The 17,317-nt window shown below is 40.3% G+C and overlaps 1 protein-coding gene across 1 annotated transcript; it reads right to left on the bottom strand.

Annotated features, from left to right (window-relative positions):
* Positions 1–4,436: 4,436 nt before the first annotated feature.
* Positions 4,437–6,783, bottom strand: LOC137288089 (alpha-amylase-like). Its single transcript, XM_067820469.1, has 3 exons — positions 6,461–6,783; positions 5,784–5,913; positions 4,437–4,691 (listed from the first exon to the last, which is right to left on the bottom strand). Exons 1-3 carry the CDS (start codon positions 6,781–6,783, stop codon positions 4,437–4,439), a joined length of 708 nt encoding a protein of 235 aa, XP_067676570.1.
* Between the last annotated feature and the right edge of the window lie 10,534 nt (positions 6,784–17,317).

Genomic DNA, 17,317 nt, shown 5'->3' with positions numbered 1-17,317 from the left:
CGAAAATGAGATTGTTAAAGCCATTCAGTCTTTAAAGCAAAATAAAGTTCCGGGTATAGATGGAATGCCATCTGAGTTGTATAAAAATTCTCCACATCTGATTCCTTATATTCAGTCGTTATTTAATTCTATTCTAGACTGTGGAATGTTTCCCGAATCTTGGAACACAGAAATGATTCTCCCATTATTTAAGAAAGGTGATCTGACTGACCCAAATAACTATAGGGGTATTTCTTTATTAAATGCTCTGGGGAAAGTGTTTACATGTATCATAGAACACAGACTGAGAGTATGGCTAGAGATGAATAATATTCTCTCTGAAGCTCAAGCCGGATTTAGGCAGGATTATTCCACCTCAGATAATATTTTTGTACTACAAAGTCTTAGTAAGCATGTATGAAAATGTTCGTGCTTGTGTTAAATTTGGAAACTCTATTACAGATATGTTTTCCACATCTAGTGGCGTAAGACAAGGCTGCATGCTGAGTCCCTTATTGTTCATATTTTTTATAAATCAGCTTTGCTTCTGGTCTGCAAAATGACGATTGCCATGGTATCTTTGTCAGTGATCCCGTTGAAGTTATTAAGATACTTTTATTTGCAGACGACATTGTGTTAGTTGCAGATTCTGTGGTTGACTTGCAGAGGAAGTTGAATGTTTTAGAATTATTTTGCAGTAAATGGGGATTAGTGGTTAAAATGGAAAAGTCAAACATTATTGTGTTTCGTAACGGTGGAAAGATTAGAAATGTTGAAAAGTGGTATTATAATGGCATCCAAATGAAAACTGTCACGTATTATAAATATCCAGGTGTAATATTTTCTTCACGACTGTGTTGGTCAACAGCCTGTGAAACTCTTGCAAATCAAGCATCGAAAGCCTGTTTTCCTATCTACCAGCTCATGAAAAGCTACCCAGGTCTTTCTTTGAAGGCTGTTCTGTCCATATTTGATACAAAAATCGCACCCATTGCACGTTATGGCAGTGAGAGTTTGGGGTTTAACTTTAGGGAAAGTATAGAAAGAGTTCAGAGTAATTCTTCAAACATTATCTTGGTTTGTCGAAACGATCTTCATCAAATGCAGCTCTTGGCGAGTTAGGACGTTATCATCTATCAGTTAATTACTTCTGCCGGTGTATAAAGTATTGGTGTAGATTGATCCATCTGGACTCCACAAGATACCCCCGTGCTTGTTATAATATGCTTAAAGCCCATGATGGACTTCTCATGTCAGAATGTTGTTATTTCACACTGGCTATTCATATGCTTGGATTTTTCAAGAATGTGGAAATGTATGTCATTTTATAACTTTGTTTAAACAGACATGTATAGAGTTAAACATTCAGTGTTGGTATGGGAAAATAGAAGCATCTTCATTCTTGAAAACTTACTCTTCTTATAAAACAGTCTTTGAACAAGAAAAGTATCTAAATGCTGATATTGATAGAGATTTGGTTAAAAAACTTGCAAAGTTTAGATGCTTATCACATTGTTTAAATATTCAAAAGCTGCGTTCTAACAAATGTACTGATCAGAGTGATTTGTTTTGTGAACGCTGCAATTTAAAAGTTATTGAAGATGAGTTTCATTTCGTACTTGTCTGTCCATATTTTAAGGAAAGTAGAAATAATCTCCAACCAAATATTTTTTGTCAATATTCAACAAGAGATAAGTTTATTCAATTGATGTGATGTACAAATGAAAACATCATGAAAGGTCTAGCCATTTACCTTAAAAGGAATATGTATAATTGTACTTAATCTCCCACACCTTAATGTACAGTTATAGTTAACAGAGTTGTATGAATATATGTTCAGTGAATAGTTTGTATTTGCACTCTGGGCCACGCGGCCTCCAATGCTGAAATAAAGTCTCTCTCTACCCAAGTAGGGAATTTCGACCTGCTTCGGCGTGAGGAGAGAACGCTTTTATCACTAGGCTACGTCACAGCCCATCCTGAGACGAGTAAAGGTGGAGTAGGCCAAGTGGTTAAAGAGTTGACTCGTGACGACGATGACCTGGGTTCGGTTCTCCACTCTGGTACCATGTGTGAAGTCCATTTCTGGTGTCCCCCAACCACGATATCGCTGGAATATTGCTAAAAGCGGTGTAAAACTAAACGCACTCACTCCTGAAGATGAAGAAGCGAGATGAAACCACAGAGAACGGAGCATGACTGATGTCTGATCTCTGTGTCGTCAAACAACCGCCATTATAACTTCTCACAGAGCTTTCAGTTTTGTTTCGACCTCCGCCATACAGCTGAAATATTACTGGGTGCTGGGTAAAACTAAAATCACTCACTCATTTGTGTGTCACAACCAGCATCATCCATAGCGTGGATGCTTGTCATTCGAGGACAGTGTCACTGTGCAGTGTCCGCTTTTGAAAAGCTGCATTGCGCGAGATTTCATTCATGTAAGGTTCATATTGTCTGTGCGAGTACTAAGTGTTTTGAGATTTTGTAAATTCCAACAGTTTTCTATACTGATTAATATATACATATGTATGCATGTTTATGCACATGTTTACATATATGTGTATGTTTGTTTATGTACATATGTATGTGTGTTCATGTATATCTTTATGTACACGTGTATTTTCGTGTATATGCATATGTCTCTATGTCTATGGACATATGTATACGTGTTTATGTACATGTGCTTGTTTGTGTATGTGCATGTGAATGCATGTCTTTGTAAGTGCGTATGTATGCTTACGTACGTGTCATATAGGTTTATGTGCACGTCTATGACTATATATATATGTATGTTTGTATTATATGTTTATGTACATGTGTATGTGTGCTTAATAACATGTGTATGCATGTTTATATACATTTGCATTTATGTTTATGTACATGTGTGTGCAAGTCTATCTACTTATGCATGTATGTTTGTATGTTTATGTACATATGTGTGCATGTGTATAGACATGTGTATGCACTGCTTTGTACATGCCTTTATTTGTTTATGTGTATGTATGCTTACGTACATGTGTGTATGCATATGTACATAAATACATATTTATGTAAATATGCATGCATAATAATGTACATATGTATGTCTGCTTATGTACATATGTATGTTTGCTTATATACATATGTATTTATGTTCGTGTACACATGTATGTATGTACGTTTATGCACATGTGTGTGAATGTTTCCTTACACGAGTGTGTATGTTTATGTACGTGTGTTTACTTATGCACCTGCGTATGTTCTTTTTATTTATGTACATGAGCTTTTATGTAGTTTACTGTAATATTATGCAAGTGATAATTTGCTTTTTTGTGCAAAAGCTACATTTGATTTAAAATAAGCTTACATGAGGATTGTTAGTGTAGGCGAGCCTCGTGTCTATAAGGTGGGCGTGGTACGAGACTCCTCCCGGTATACATGGCTGCCATAATCCCGGTGACAGATGAGTAAATATTCTCGGAAGTCCAACAAAAGCGGACACCTACTCAAGATAGATGTATAAATGACACAAAGTAGTCACAGTAGTTTCACAATTTCCTTATTAGTTTGTACATAGCATAGGTCACATGTATAAACCTTTTTTTACATAATTCTGTTTTGACGACAGGTTTTCCTTAGATTGTAAATGACATATGTGTCAAGCATAACCATTCTACCTGAGATGTTATTTACCTGAGTTGTTGAGTCGGCAAGAGTCGACATCTTGAACTTGTCGAATCAGCACAAGCTTGTCCCTATGACCAATTTACATGCTGCACACGATGTTCACGTCGTGCACAGCACTGCTGCATCAAACATCCTGTAGTCTGAGGCAGTGAGATTTTCTGCTTTCATTTTACTCCTATAATATTGTTCAAAGTAGCTCTCACTCACTCACTCACTCACTCACTCATTCACTCCCTCCCTCCCTCCCGCACTCACTCACTCCATCAAGAGTGCGTTTTCCAGTATCAACTGTGCCAGACGCTATCAACATTGCTGTCATGTGGCTTATGTGTATCTTACGTGCTTTCAGTGCTGTCGTGGACTAATCAAAGGGTACAAGGTATAACACACCTTGGAGTGATTGTATACCGGACAAAATAAGTTAGGGACATTGGCATTTTTATGATTGATATATTGTCAGTGTGTCAATAAATAAATATATCACTATTAATGATTTCATGCATGTGCTGGATGCTGTTTGGGAGATTGAGTGGGTGAGTGAGCTGTGTGTTATTCCGCACTCAGCAATATATGGGGGCGGTCTGTTAATGATCGAGTCTGGACCAGAAAACCCAGTGATAAACTGCATGACCATCGGCTTACGCAACTAGGCTTGAGAGATTAATCAACAGCGTTGGTCTTGCTTTGGTAAAATATCTTTCACCTCAGACCTTTTGTTTTGTGGGTGACAGTGCAAACCATAGAACAAAAACGGTTCATGCCATTTATTACACCTGTGCGAGGAAGGTCTAAATCTTCTCAAGGAGTTCTGGAGATGGCGGAGATCTAATTGCCTCCACAAGCTGTTCCACAACGGCCACCTCTTGTGCCATGCATTTACCATCATTCCAGCGGACGATGTTGAAGAAGCCGCAGATGCCGTAGTGATTCCAGGGCTGTGCACCGGGGACGTTGTCGCGTGTGCCGTTCACGTCGCAGGAGTACTGGTTAATGTAACTGCCCTCCCATTCCGCCTTGTACCTGTAGAGGTCGATCAGGTAGCCCTGTGGCAGGAGATATTGAGTTTTAGTTTTACACCGTACTCAACAATATACCACCTATAAGGCGGTGATCTGTGAATAATCAAGTCTGGACCAGACAATCCAGTGATCGACAGTACGAACACCGCTCTGTGGAACTGGGAACAGATGGCACGTGTCAGCCAAGTCAGCGAACCTGACCACCCGAACTCGTTAGTAGCCTCTTACGACATGCGTAGTCGCCTTTTGTGGCAAGCATGAGTTACTGAAGGCCTATCCCTGATCTTCACGGTCATCCGTGACAGGAACTCTCCCTTACAAATGTCAAGTCATCCATGACTGCGTTTTGAAATTGAAAATTAAATGACTATTGTTCATGAGGGCGAGTGAATCAGCGGAGGTGTCACGATGTGCTCAAAGGTGTACAGATGATCCGTAAACACGTGTAGTGGTGGGGTGGGCACGATCAGCAGCCTCATCATGATAGAATTAATACAGTTGATGGATGGTATATTTGTCATGCCAAGTTCTTGGTGTAACAGAAGAAAACAAGACCAGTCGTTTCGGAGCATGTCACATGGCTGGGTAAGTACGTTTATCATATACTTACTTCTGAAACTGACGTTTTAACGATCATCTATGGTAATATATGCACCAGACTTGGTTGTTTTGGCGTGTGGCAGATGTCTATTTGTTCAGTACAAAGAAGAGCGTTCAGTCACCACAAGAATATAAATCTGACCTTATTTAGTGGTTTGTTGTTTAACGCCGCACTCAGCAATATTCCAACTATGTGATGGCGGTCTGTAAGTTTGGAATACGCAATCCAATGATCAACAGCATGAGCATGGGTCTGCGCAACTGGGATACGAAGAATGTGTCAAAAGTCAGCGAGCATGATTACCCGATCCCGTTAGTCGCCTCTTACAACAAACATGGTTTGCTGAAGACATGTTGGAAATATGTTCTTAACTACAACAGCTGATTGAAATAAACTTGAATAAAATGTAATTTGCTAATGACCTCACATGTCAGTCACAATTTTGGTGTTTTCATGTTGCTGAGTGAGTGAGTGAGTGAATGAATGAGTGAAAAACCAATATGTCAGCGCTGTACCTTGAATGCGAACCAGCCTCCTTGGGTGGCACTGCAGTCCATATCCACGTCCACCACCCAGTAGCCACTCCCCTCCGTGTTCAGATCCCAGTACCCGGCGCCGTCGGTGTAGACGTTGGTTCCGGCGGACCTGGACAGACATTGCGATTTGAACTGGCTTAACAGGTCCCTTTGTATATGTGAGTTAGTTTTCACTCTTTTGATTATTTCTCATTTGGTGTGTTGCCCTAACCGTCCCGTTCAGAGTGCACCTTGTTCTTTAACTCATAATCGGCAATGTTCCAGTAATCTATGATGTTTATTACGCAAAGTTTTGGGATTTAAGCAGTTTCATTATTCGACCTGGGGTCAGAAATTGGTACTTCGCTTGTCTCGAATTCGGTATACTGAACTCTTTTCAGGTTTCTGTATCTTTACAACCATTACAAAAATAACTTGGTGAGTGGTCCATCGTCCACTAAATAAACCCATCACTCACTCACTCACTCACTCACTCACTCACTCATAATTACTCCCCCAAACATCCACTAACGTAATCTAATTCAAAACATCAACCACAACTAACCAAGCCAAACATCAGTCCTATCACTCACTCACTCACTCACTCATAAAATCTATCCAGCCGACTCACCCACCCAACTACTCACATTCATGCAACTAATTCAGGATGCACCTACTCATTATTGGTGGTCCACATCATCGGTGTTCCCTCAGCAGACCGTACCATCCAGCCTTCCCGATACACTCCCTGTCCGCGTTCGTAGGCCGACCAAGTCAACGTCGCGTCACCCTTGGACGTCTGAGCGAAAAATGACGTTACGTCAGTTGGTTCGACGTTGTGCCTGATGGAAAGATTCTGTCCGCTCACTGATCCACCCCTAAGAAACATATACTCTCCATGTGTAGTTGTCTTCTCTATAGCGATGATAGTCCTCCTGAAATCCTGTGCCACAGTAAGGGAACAGGTACCCAACAGTAGCAGGACGAACATGTCCGACATTTTCGATGTGGAAAGAATTACACAGGTACTCTCTCTCTTAGCCTTTATAAAGCGAAACACGTACCTTGACCTTCAGTAAAGGTGAAGGACGTTATATCTTTACGCAATATACAACGTGGCATGATGGGTTTAAGTGAATAATTTAATCCTATTAAATAGTCAAACCTTGAAATTCAATAAAGTCAATTGATTCATACACGTAAGGAATTGTTGGACCATTAAGTGCATTTGCACAGACCCCATTCAGCCACAAAAACTGATCAGGGTATTCGACCGATTTTTTTATCACGTGGAAAAACATTACGCTCAGAAAAGACAATCCTAGTTCGATTCCGTATGTGTGCGAAGCTCATATGGAAACACATTCAGTTTTGTGCGAGTAATGAAACAGTAATATGCTAGACGAAATAATGTAGGGATACTTAGTATTTTTATGATTTATATTTCATCAGAATAAATTGATCATTATTCATAATTTCAAACTTTACATACATCCCCAGTTATTTTCGTCCAGTATGCCTTAATCGGATCTTCATGGGAGGAAATGGTAGGGGTAGATGTGGAAAGTTTCGGCCAATTGATTATCAGAGACACTGCAACCGAAGCATGCATACACACACTATCACGCACGCACGTACGCGCGCACGCGCACACACTCACACACATACATACATACATACATACATACATACATACATACATACATACATACATACATACATACATACATACATACATACATACATACATACATACATACATGCATACATACATACATACATACATACATACATACATACTAAAAAAGTATACGTATTTAAGCAGCTTTTGTGTGTGTTTGCAATGATATACATAGAACTCGATATCTCTTTTTGACATTTCTCCGCCTTGTTATGTGCATAGTATTAAAAATCAGACTAATGAATATTTATGACGGTATTTATATAGTCATCGTCTTAGACTAAATCATAAGGCGCTCGATCAAATAATGCTATACAACACTCAGTCGTAAATTAATATACATCACCAGTTGTGTTCATATTATATGCAAGTGTTGTCAATAAGCCGTCACTGAAAGTAATTTGGTTTTCTATGTTTCTGTGGATTCGATTTGTGACTTACAGAGAATATCAGCAGCGTGAGTACGTGAGTATAACGTTGGGGTTCATCAGCAATGGACTTCACACACTGTGCCCATATGGGAAATCGAATCCGGGAGACGAAGGAGAACTAGGCATCGTCACCTCCCGTATAATGCCGAAGGCTCTAAAATATGTCCAGCAGCACAGTATTATTGTTGAACAGATCTCCAGCAAAAGAAATGCCTAAGATTGTTCCAGTAGCCAGTTGGATTCTTCGTTCACATAAACTGAGACTGAATTATTGCTCAGTCAACGCTACTTCCTTCAGTCCAGATGACAATATACACACACTTACAAGTCTGTGTCTGCTATATTTTTATATATAAGCTCTCCAAGTGTCTTTCACTATCAAATACTTTAACAGGAATAAAGTCCTGGAGTTATGTAACTTATATACTCGACTTGTACTGATATTGATATGACATTGGTATATTGTTATTCTTCCACTTTTGTTTGTAAACAGGATCTGCTTCTGTTTTGAATGCATTGCGGAGCATCTGCAGGTGCAGAGTGATAAGTGATGCCATTTGATTGTGGTGTCATAGTAGTGATGACGTCTCAGTGGGCACCAAAGCAAACGGTGGGTCGCTTACAACAGCTCGAAGCTTGTGCAAAATGGCCACGCGATTACCGTTTGCTCACTTTGTATTAATGAAAAACGTAAATTATAAATAAAAGAGTCGCGATGATGATTTTCTGGAACTTGAAAAAGTGTAAGGACACTGGGATGTAATGAGGATACTGGAATGGAAGCTACCTCTAACGATTTCCTACTGTATCCGATCAAATTTCTCTAAGCTACCATTTAGGCGTGAGGACGAAGCAAGCTCCTCTAGAGACCGGACGGATTGCATACAACTGAAAGTTGGCGCTTCCTTGTCAGACGAATCGCTGTACATTGATTGCAAGCGACTGGTTGTTTGTAACGCATCCACTGTTTACAGTTTCAACGCAGAGAAATGGAATCCAATGTACTATTTGACTTTAACAAGCCTACGGTTATGAATCCCTACCAAAATGTGTTCCCAGTTGCCCATGCAATGTTGCCATACTGTTGAAGTAACTCAGTAGCGTCCTGTCAGTAACGACATGTGTTCGTAGCTGATTCACCAGGAAGTGTTTCGATATGGACACATCACTATGCACTATAACTTTGAGAACAATTAGTTCGAAATGAAACGCTACTTCCGTAACTTCCGTTACTATCCGTCCGTGGTCCGTGAGTTGTGGTCGTGTTTTGGTGGTGGCAATGTCCACTTCGGTGTGGTGGAAGTGCGTAATGATTGTGTTGGTGGCAGTGGTATGAGTGTGTTGGTGGCAGTGTGGAGGATTGTGTTGGTGGCAGTGTTTTGATCTTGTTGGAAGCAGTGTTGATGATTGTGTTGGTGACAGTGTTTTTGATTGTGTTGGAAACAATGTTGATAATTGTGTTGGTAGCAGTGTTGTTGATGGTGTTGGTAGCAATGTCCACTTCGGTGTGGGCGGAAGTGCGGTATGATTGTGTTGGGGGCAGTGTTGAGGATGTGTTGCTGACAGTGCTGTTGATGGTGTTGGTGGCAGTACTGAATGATTGTGTTGGTGGCAGTGCTGATGATTGTGTTGGCGATATAGTGTTGATAATTGTGATAGTGACAGTGTCGATGGCTGTTCAGGCAGTGGTATAGCTGGCAGTTGTTGGTTACAGTTGTACTTTGAAATAAACGGGTAAAACATAATATTCCTTCGTGTCATTTCGCGAGCTTGACATGAGGCATTGCACGCGATCAAAAGGAAATATTTTTGCATTCTACCAATATTAGAACATTGTTCCGTGTTGACTGACGTGAAGAAGTGTGCATGTAAATAAGAGAGATGTGAAACCAACACATAACGAGGAAATATTGAGCAAGTGACAATTGTATTCAAAATGAATATCACAACAAATATTATACAATATAATGGCAGAAGATGAGTCAGTGAGTGAGTCAGTCTGTGAGTGAGTTTAGTTTTACTTCGCACCCAGAAATAGTCCCGCTATATGGCAACAGTCTGTAAATAATCGGGACCGGACCAGACAATCCAGTGATCGACTGTTACATAATGAGCATCGATCTGCACAGTTCGGATACGATGACATGTGTCAGCAGTCAGCGAGCCTGGCCATCCAATCCCCGTTAGTTGCCTCTCACGACAAGTATGGGTTGGTGAGGACCAAATCAAATGATTGACACATGCAATGGTGACATAACACAAAAGCAACAATAACAGTGATAGTCCAAGTAATATTAACATTTCTGCCTGGGACTTTAACTAACCTGTTGGATCAGAATACAATTAAATATTCAGGATCCTCTCAATAGTTCAAGGGCCCTTCTCACTCCAATTCTAGATACAGTACTCGGTACATCTGTCTATTCTTAAGCGAAAGGCTTAATTATTTTACAAAAGACATACATTACAGAATAACCTGGACGTTTATTAACAATATGGGCACATTGTGTCGTCAATGGGACAGTTAAACCACTAGACTCTCACAGTTACAATTAAAACCAGTGTGAAAACGTAGAAATGTTAGCAGTATTTGAGCAATATATAATATAAAAATAGCTATAGATCTCCAGCACCACTGGCCATGGGAACTTGTAGTACTACGGCCTTGCTACCAGCATGGAACGTGGACTTACATCATACTTTCAGCCACTGGCAGTCAAACGTTACCATTCACGAACTTAACAATTATTCTATTCTATATTCATTATACTTTTGAAAACACATTAAATGAATGGGACTTACACAACGTGGTCACTAAGGGAGAATAAGGAACGGAAAACGCTATTGTTTCGTCGCGTGATATGAATTCTTGACATCCAAAGGATCCAACTGATACATACTCATTAGCAAGCATATTACATTGTCCATTGTTACATATCTACATGATGTCTGAAGATATACAGTATCTCAACCAGCTCAACTATATATTTGCAATTTACATTTAATCAAATTTAAACTACTAAACATTTAAACCATTATCATAAGAAAGCCCTCCTACGACTGGGCGGAGACGGAATCATTTAGTGCCAGTTGGTTTCCCGAGTTCTCATAGGGTAAACGTTTAAATTTGTGGAGTCCAGGTACATCTTTCTCAAACAGTTTGTTTGTTTGTTTTTTTAACGCTGCGCTCAGCAATATTAACAGCTGTATGGTGGCTGTCTGTAATTAATCAATCTTTCACAGACAATCCAGTGGATAATAGGGAGATGTTGACACGTGTCATCCAAGTGAGCGAGCATGACCGCCCGATCCCGTTTGTCGTCTATTGGGTTGCTGAAGACCAATTCTTCACGGAACATCTAAACTTAGAAGAGAGGCGTATGTACCTACGTGATGTATATTAATTTACGACTGAGTGTTGTATAGTTGTACAGAGGAAATAAGCATTATTTGATTGAGCACCTTATGATTTAGTGTTAGACGATGACGATATAAATACCGTTTGATATGGCCATAAATATTCATTAGTCTGATCTGATTTTAATACTATGCTCATAACAAGTGAATATTAATGACTATCAAATAGTGATAATATAAGGCGCTTCATCCGAAACAAACATCTGTAAACGCACTTTTCATTGACCTCATGAAAAACATACCAGGCGTTTCTCAGAAGGTGTGCAACACGCCCTAATAAAATACAGATACAAGTCTTGATTTCATTTTTTCTTAAACGTCTGAACAATAGAAACACTGAAATAAATGTGAAATCCATATCACGATAATAGCCACTACCAGAAACAAATCTAGGGCTAGAAGCCACACGAGCACTTTCTCTTGGACCCTGTTCGTGCTGGGAGTCGATATTCTGTGTGTCTGTTCTGCGTCATCTGTAACAGAATACACGCCAAAGACAGATGATACCCAGTCTCGATCATATGCTTAGTGAGGATGAGGATGAGGATTGAGAAATAAACTGATAATGAGACTGCCACTGTATTGGTAACAGTCTCATACCTGTTTCAGCAATTCTACCATATCCTTTAAATGATGAAGTCATTTTTAAAAATCTGTATTGGAAACCAAAAAATAATGCAATTTCATTGCCTTAATGGACCAAGGTCCGTTGTTTACCTACACAGAACATCCATGTCGTAGGCTGCACTCCATTCAGACACAAATCCATCTTCCTCATGAGCTCGACAAGAATACTGACCAGTGTACTTTCTGGCGGCCTTGCTGATGGTTTGAGTTGTTCCAAACATCAGGTTGCTGGAACTGTTCTCCAATTTGGTACCATTCATGAGCCAGACGTATGACAGTACCAGAGGGTGACCTTCAGGCAGACTTTGGGATTTGGAGGAACAGGTCAGGATTATTTGTTGGTCGGACGTTTCTCTGATTTCAATAGCTGGTAGTGTCGGCTTCCCTGCAAAAGATATTGCTAGTGTCACTGTCATGAGACAACAAATTAATAAACATTTTGAGAGTGAAATCTTTATTTTCTCTAATGTAGAATATATAAAACTCCCGGGATCAGATCGGATTTTTGGGTTAGGCGGAAATGAGAAACAAGAATATTTCTATAGATGACCGATGGATGATCACAGATTTTCAGTTTGCCCTACACAGACGAAATACGTTTTAGTTCTTACCTAAAACAATTAAATATGCTCCACATTGTTGCAAGGGGTAATCACGATTGGGTGATGAATAACACCTTATATACCCTGCATCATTTGACGTGACATATTGAAATACAAAACTGATGAACAAAGATTCCTTTGTCTCGTAAATTCCCCTAATTTTTATCTTCTCGGAGAATTGCGGTGCTATTTCGATCTTAGGAGAATTCACTGTCAATGTTGTGTCGTTAGATGGGAGGCAGACATTAAATGGCCTGTCAGGTCGAGGCTGCAGCCAGCTGATGTTCACATGGTGGGCGTCCTTGACAACTGTGTAATTATTTCGTCTTGACAGAACTGAAACAGATAACCACATGTATCATTTCATTGTTTTCAGATTGTGCATAGACAGTAGGGTGGCTTAGTGGTTAAAACGTATGTGAGTTCGATTATATACATCGGTACAATGCGTGAAGGCCATTTCTGGTGTTCCCCACCGTCATTTGCTGGAACAGATCTAAAAGCGGTGAAGAACCACGGTTACTCACTCCTCTTACTGAAAATCGGATCAGAGATAATTGTGTCCCTTATCAAATGTTTACGATCATTTTCCATCAAAATGTATTGCTGGCAAATTCCACCCTGGAAGAGTGTCATACACCCCCTTGAGGATGTCAAGTACATGTTATAAGTCACTGTGTCTATTACTTACAATTCGTTGTTAAAACAAATCCCAGACTCCATTCAGACCTGTATCCCTGTTCCTCTTCCATTCGACATGAGTATATGTCTGTATCACGCTTTTCATCCGTGCCCAAGAGAGGGTTGATGGAACTGAAGTGCCAGTAATTGTCCTGTGTTACGTTAGTTACCCAGCTATTCCTGGCTGTTATTCGCCATTGGGATGTCATCGACAAAGAATGGTTCTCAGGAACTTTTCGAAACTTTGAGTAGCAGCTTAAGTTCTTCTCGCCGCTTCTATCAGTAACAGCGATGTAGGGGTCTTGCACCTTCTCTGGAACAGTTAAATGAGGATTGTGTATTCAAGGAAATGTATATATGTCTGTCAAATGTGATTCAATTCCTTGTGATTGGAATTCTGAGTTGGAGTGGCGAATCTATAAGTCCAGGATCACATATATGGTTGATGGATGTCACTGTATCCCGATAGTAGACTTCTGTTCATGATGCCAAGGACTGTCTGGTTCAGACTCGATTTAGTACAGACAGCACTAGTTGGCTTATGTCTTGGAACATTGCTGTAAGTAGCGTTAAACATTAAACAACACATTAATGAAACAATAGCTACAATCGCACATTTCAAAGTTAGTCGCTACATGTTTACTTGCCCCAAAACAATTTCGAGTACAATAGAGACAACATTGACTGTGTTATTAACTGTTTGTTTACAGACAATGTGTTCATCCTTTCGTTGCACAGACTGTTTTTGTTGATCCTTACCTATCACAACAAGCTGAAATCCACAGTTTGTTATAGCTTCAGAATTTCTCCCAAAGCCCCTTCTACAAACGTATAACCCAGCATCAGTCAGTGTTGTATTATGCATGATAATCCTGATTGTTTGCAAAGCATCTGACTTGCAGACTCCAGCAATTGTAACCTTGCTCCTTGATGAAGGCCATATGTACACAGTGCTGGCAAACGCAGAGATGAGGTTAGCCCCAACTGGAGATACTACAGTTACGTTCTCACACTGCTGATTCCATGTCAGTGTAGCCGTACCACCAAATGTGGCTACTGTGTACTTTCTGGGGCATTCAGGAGAATCTGAAAAATACGTTAGGTATTTCAGATAAAGAGGCTTTATGACAGAAAAAGGGTGTCTAACGGTTTTTTTATTGTTTTGTTTTGTTTTGATTTTTCCTTTTTGTTGTTGTTGGTGTTGCTGTTAAACGCTTCTCTCAACAACATTCCAGGTATAGGGCGGTGGTCTGTAAATAATTGTCTTGAGCAGTCACTCCAGTGATCAACAGCATGAGCACAGGTGCCCAAAAGGATCCATTAGTAAGAGGGAAGATATGTTTTAAATCATATCTAATAAATGCTGCACTTGGTTGCTCTTTTTGGCATTGTCTTCAGTGCATTAGATCAAAACATATATCTTGAACTCATACTTCTGTCATGTACTTTGTCCAGTGGTTGTTTTATAATAATCACATACTCATGATATTGTGAGAATAGTACAATCTACTGTGAACAGGGTGAATAGGCTTTTGTTGTAAAATGAAGCTATTTACTCTGTGCCCCATTACTTTACGAGCCAAGTTGATATTATTCAATATTGTAACATTAGCATAACAAGGAGAGTGAATCATACCGAGTGTATGGGAATGGCTACTCGCCTGTTTTGGCCATGACGTATTCCTCACTCCAAGCCGACGAGTAGAGCGAATTGTGCGCCTTACAGGCATACACACCACCATCTCTCCCAGTCTTGACCATCGGTGTGAGAGTGCTTTTGTGATGATGTTTCCACAAATCGTGAATCTCCTCAGTATCTGTCGTTATGGTGTACCCATCTCCATTCTCTAACTGGGTTCCATTCCTTGTCCAAATGAACGACAGTGTCACCTGTGAGGTGTTGGGCACAGAGGTTGTGAAGACGTGGCATAAAAGATGTGAAGTCTTGCCACTTCCATTCGCTTCATTGACCTGTTGGAGTAAAGTCTTGCCAGCTCGCGGAGTTGCATTACGCTGAATATACGGAGCCTGTAGGTACTCTGTCCAACGGAACGGAAGACTAAACAACACTCTATAAACTTATTATATGTACCAAAATTAGAAGCTTACACATGGCGCACTACTTCACTAGGACAACGCGTATATATACTGTCCCTAAAAAGGAACACATAGGCGATTTGTATTTTTAAGGATCTACCATCTACCAAACAATCGTCAAAATATTTAACAAAGGTCTTGATAACATGATTTTACACAACTGCACAACTGATTTTGATGAGATTTCTTACACAACGCCATAATGCAACAGAAATCGACTTCCACTTGAAATTGTGCAGCAAAGAGCATTCACTGGCTGGCAATAAAAATCCTGATTACTTTCAGAAATTGGCATTCGTTTTGATTGAGTTTCAAGGCCCAGTCACTACGGCATGTCTTACTCTACTACATCGAACATGGCCATTGAAAGAAAAGCAATCTTTTGTTGCCGGGCGTCTAAATGTTAGTCGGAGCAAGATGATGTCTTGCAGCGCGTTGCAACCTAACAGGTATAACAAATGACTGTCCCCGTACAGGCAGACCTCGAGTTACTAATGCAACCCAAGATCGGTACATCCGGGCACTACAGTTGCATGGTCGTACTGCCACGGGTGCCTAGACTTCAGGCAGACCTCGAGTTACCACTGCAACCCAGGATCAGTACACCCGGGTACTACAGTTGCGTGATCGTATGAAAGCACAGCAGACAGGGTGCCTGGACTTCAGTGGATATCCGGTCAAACTGAACGGAAATGGTTGAAAGAGATTGATCTGAGAACCAGGAAACCCGACGTCGGGGTCATGGTACATCGTCATCATCGCGCTCAACGTCTCCGTTATCTACAAGCATCCACTTGGTTGTATAGACATTACCTTCTTCTAAACTGGTGTAAGATTTCATGCTCTAACGCCTATTTGTGGAAAAGTTATACATGTTTGAAAATACAACATTTTCGCAAAAGATTTCTTGACTATGCGTTTCTTTTTTTGATAGTATACACATATTTTCGTTTGCTTTCTTTTCTGACAGAAAGAAAATACCATGTAAAGGATTTTGGTAGAGCCTCCTTGTTCAATTACCATCTTTGCAAAATTGAATAGCTTCGAATATGACATTACCCAAACGGCTCTCCTTAACCATGGACAATAGGAATATTCCTACACAATTATTTGCGATTTACACATGTCTGCATAACTGGTGACATTGAACTCACCAAACACAATAAGTCTCTGTCCACAGTTTGGAATGATGGTGCCCAAAGTGCTTGCTGAACCATTGTAACAAATGTAATGACCCGAGTCAGTATTCTTGGAGACTTGAAACAAACTGAAACTAAAGACGCCTTCTCCGGATGATGACAAACGCCCCGTGAAGGCAACCCTTGATGAGTACACACCATCACACCGACGAACTTGATCAAACTCCTTCACTTCGAAAAGACAGGTTTTATAGGCACTAGGAGACCTGACGGTGAAGGTTTTTATTCGGATGTCTGACAGGTTCCACGACAGGGTGACATTGGTGCCGTCCAGGGCTGTAGTTGTCAGGGCTGAAAACATTCAATGTGCGTGGGTATGGTTTCTGTATAAATGAATCTAATGAAGCGGAAAAGTGGTCCGTTTTGCAATTTCTTTTTTGCACAAAGCTTCACAAACGGTGTTATGACAATCATTATATATGTAGGGGAGACCGGGGTCAATTGCAACAAAAACAAATACAGTAGAGGCTGTCTAAACCGGCTCTCATCGGGACTGAAGAAATAGTCCGGTTAGGACAGCGTGCGGGACTGTAGAGCTGGTGACAAACCAGGGGTGGAACTGAGACTTTATGCTGGTGTTGACAACTTGCCGGATTGGACAGATGTCGGTTTTGGCAGTTTCCACTTTACACTAAAAGTTTTCGCTAAAGCATGGCGAGATACCGTTGACGAAAAGTCGCTTTTCACGTTGATAAGATTTTTTTCATAAAACTTTCTTAATGCAGTAGGACCACCTTTGGGGTGTAGTAGTTAAAGCGTCATCCTGGTGAGTCGAGGGTCGCACGTTAAAATATCGTCC

Source organism: Haliotis asinina, chromosome 1 (assembly GCF_037392515.1).
Source record: "Haliotis asinina isolate JCU_RB_2024 chromosome 1, JCU_Hal_asi_v2, whole genome shotgun sequence".
Lineage (NCBI taxonomy): Eukaryota > Metazoa > Mollusca > Gastropoda > Lepetellida > Haliotidae > Haliotis > Haliotis asinina.
This window is presented reverse-complemented; position numbering and strand designations above follow the sequence as displayed.

Excerpts from the sequence above, each read along its gene's own strand:
- LOC137288089 (XM_067820469.1), bottom strand. The coding sequence starts at position 6,783 with ATGTCGGACATGTTCGTCCTGCTACTGTTGGGTACCTGTTCCCTTACT. Across the intron at positions 5,914-6,460 it reads ATGTGGACCACCAATAATGA|GTCCGCCGGAACCAACGTCT; the intron begins GTAGGTGCATCC and ends ATGTCTGTCCAG. Across the intron at positions 4,692-5,783 it reads GAGGCTGGTTCGCATTCAAG|GGCTACCTGATCGACCTCTA; the intron begins GTACAGCGCTGA and ends CTCCTGCCACAG.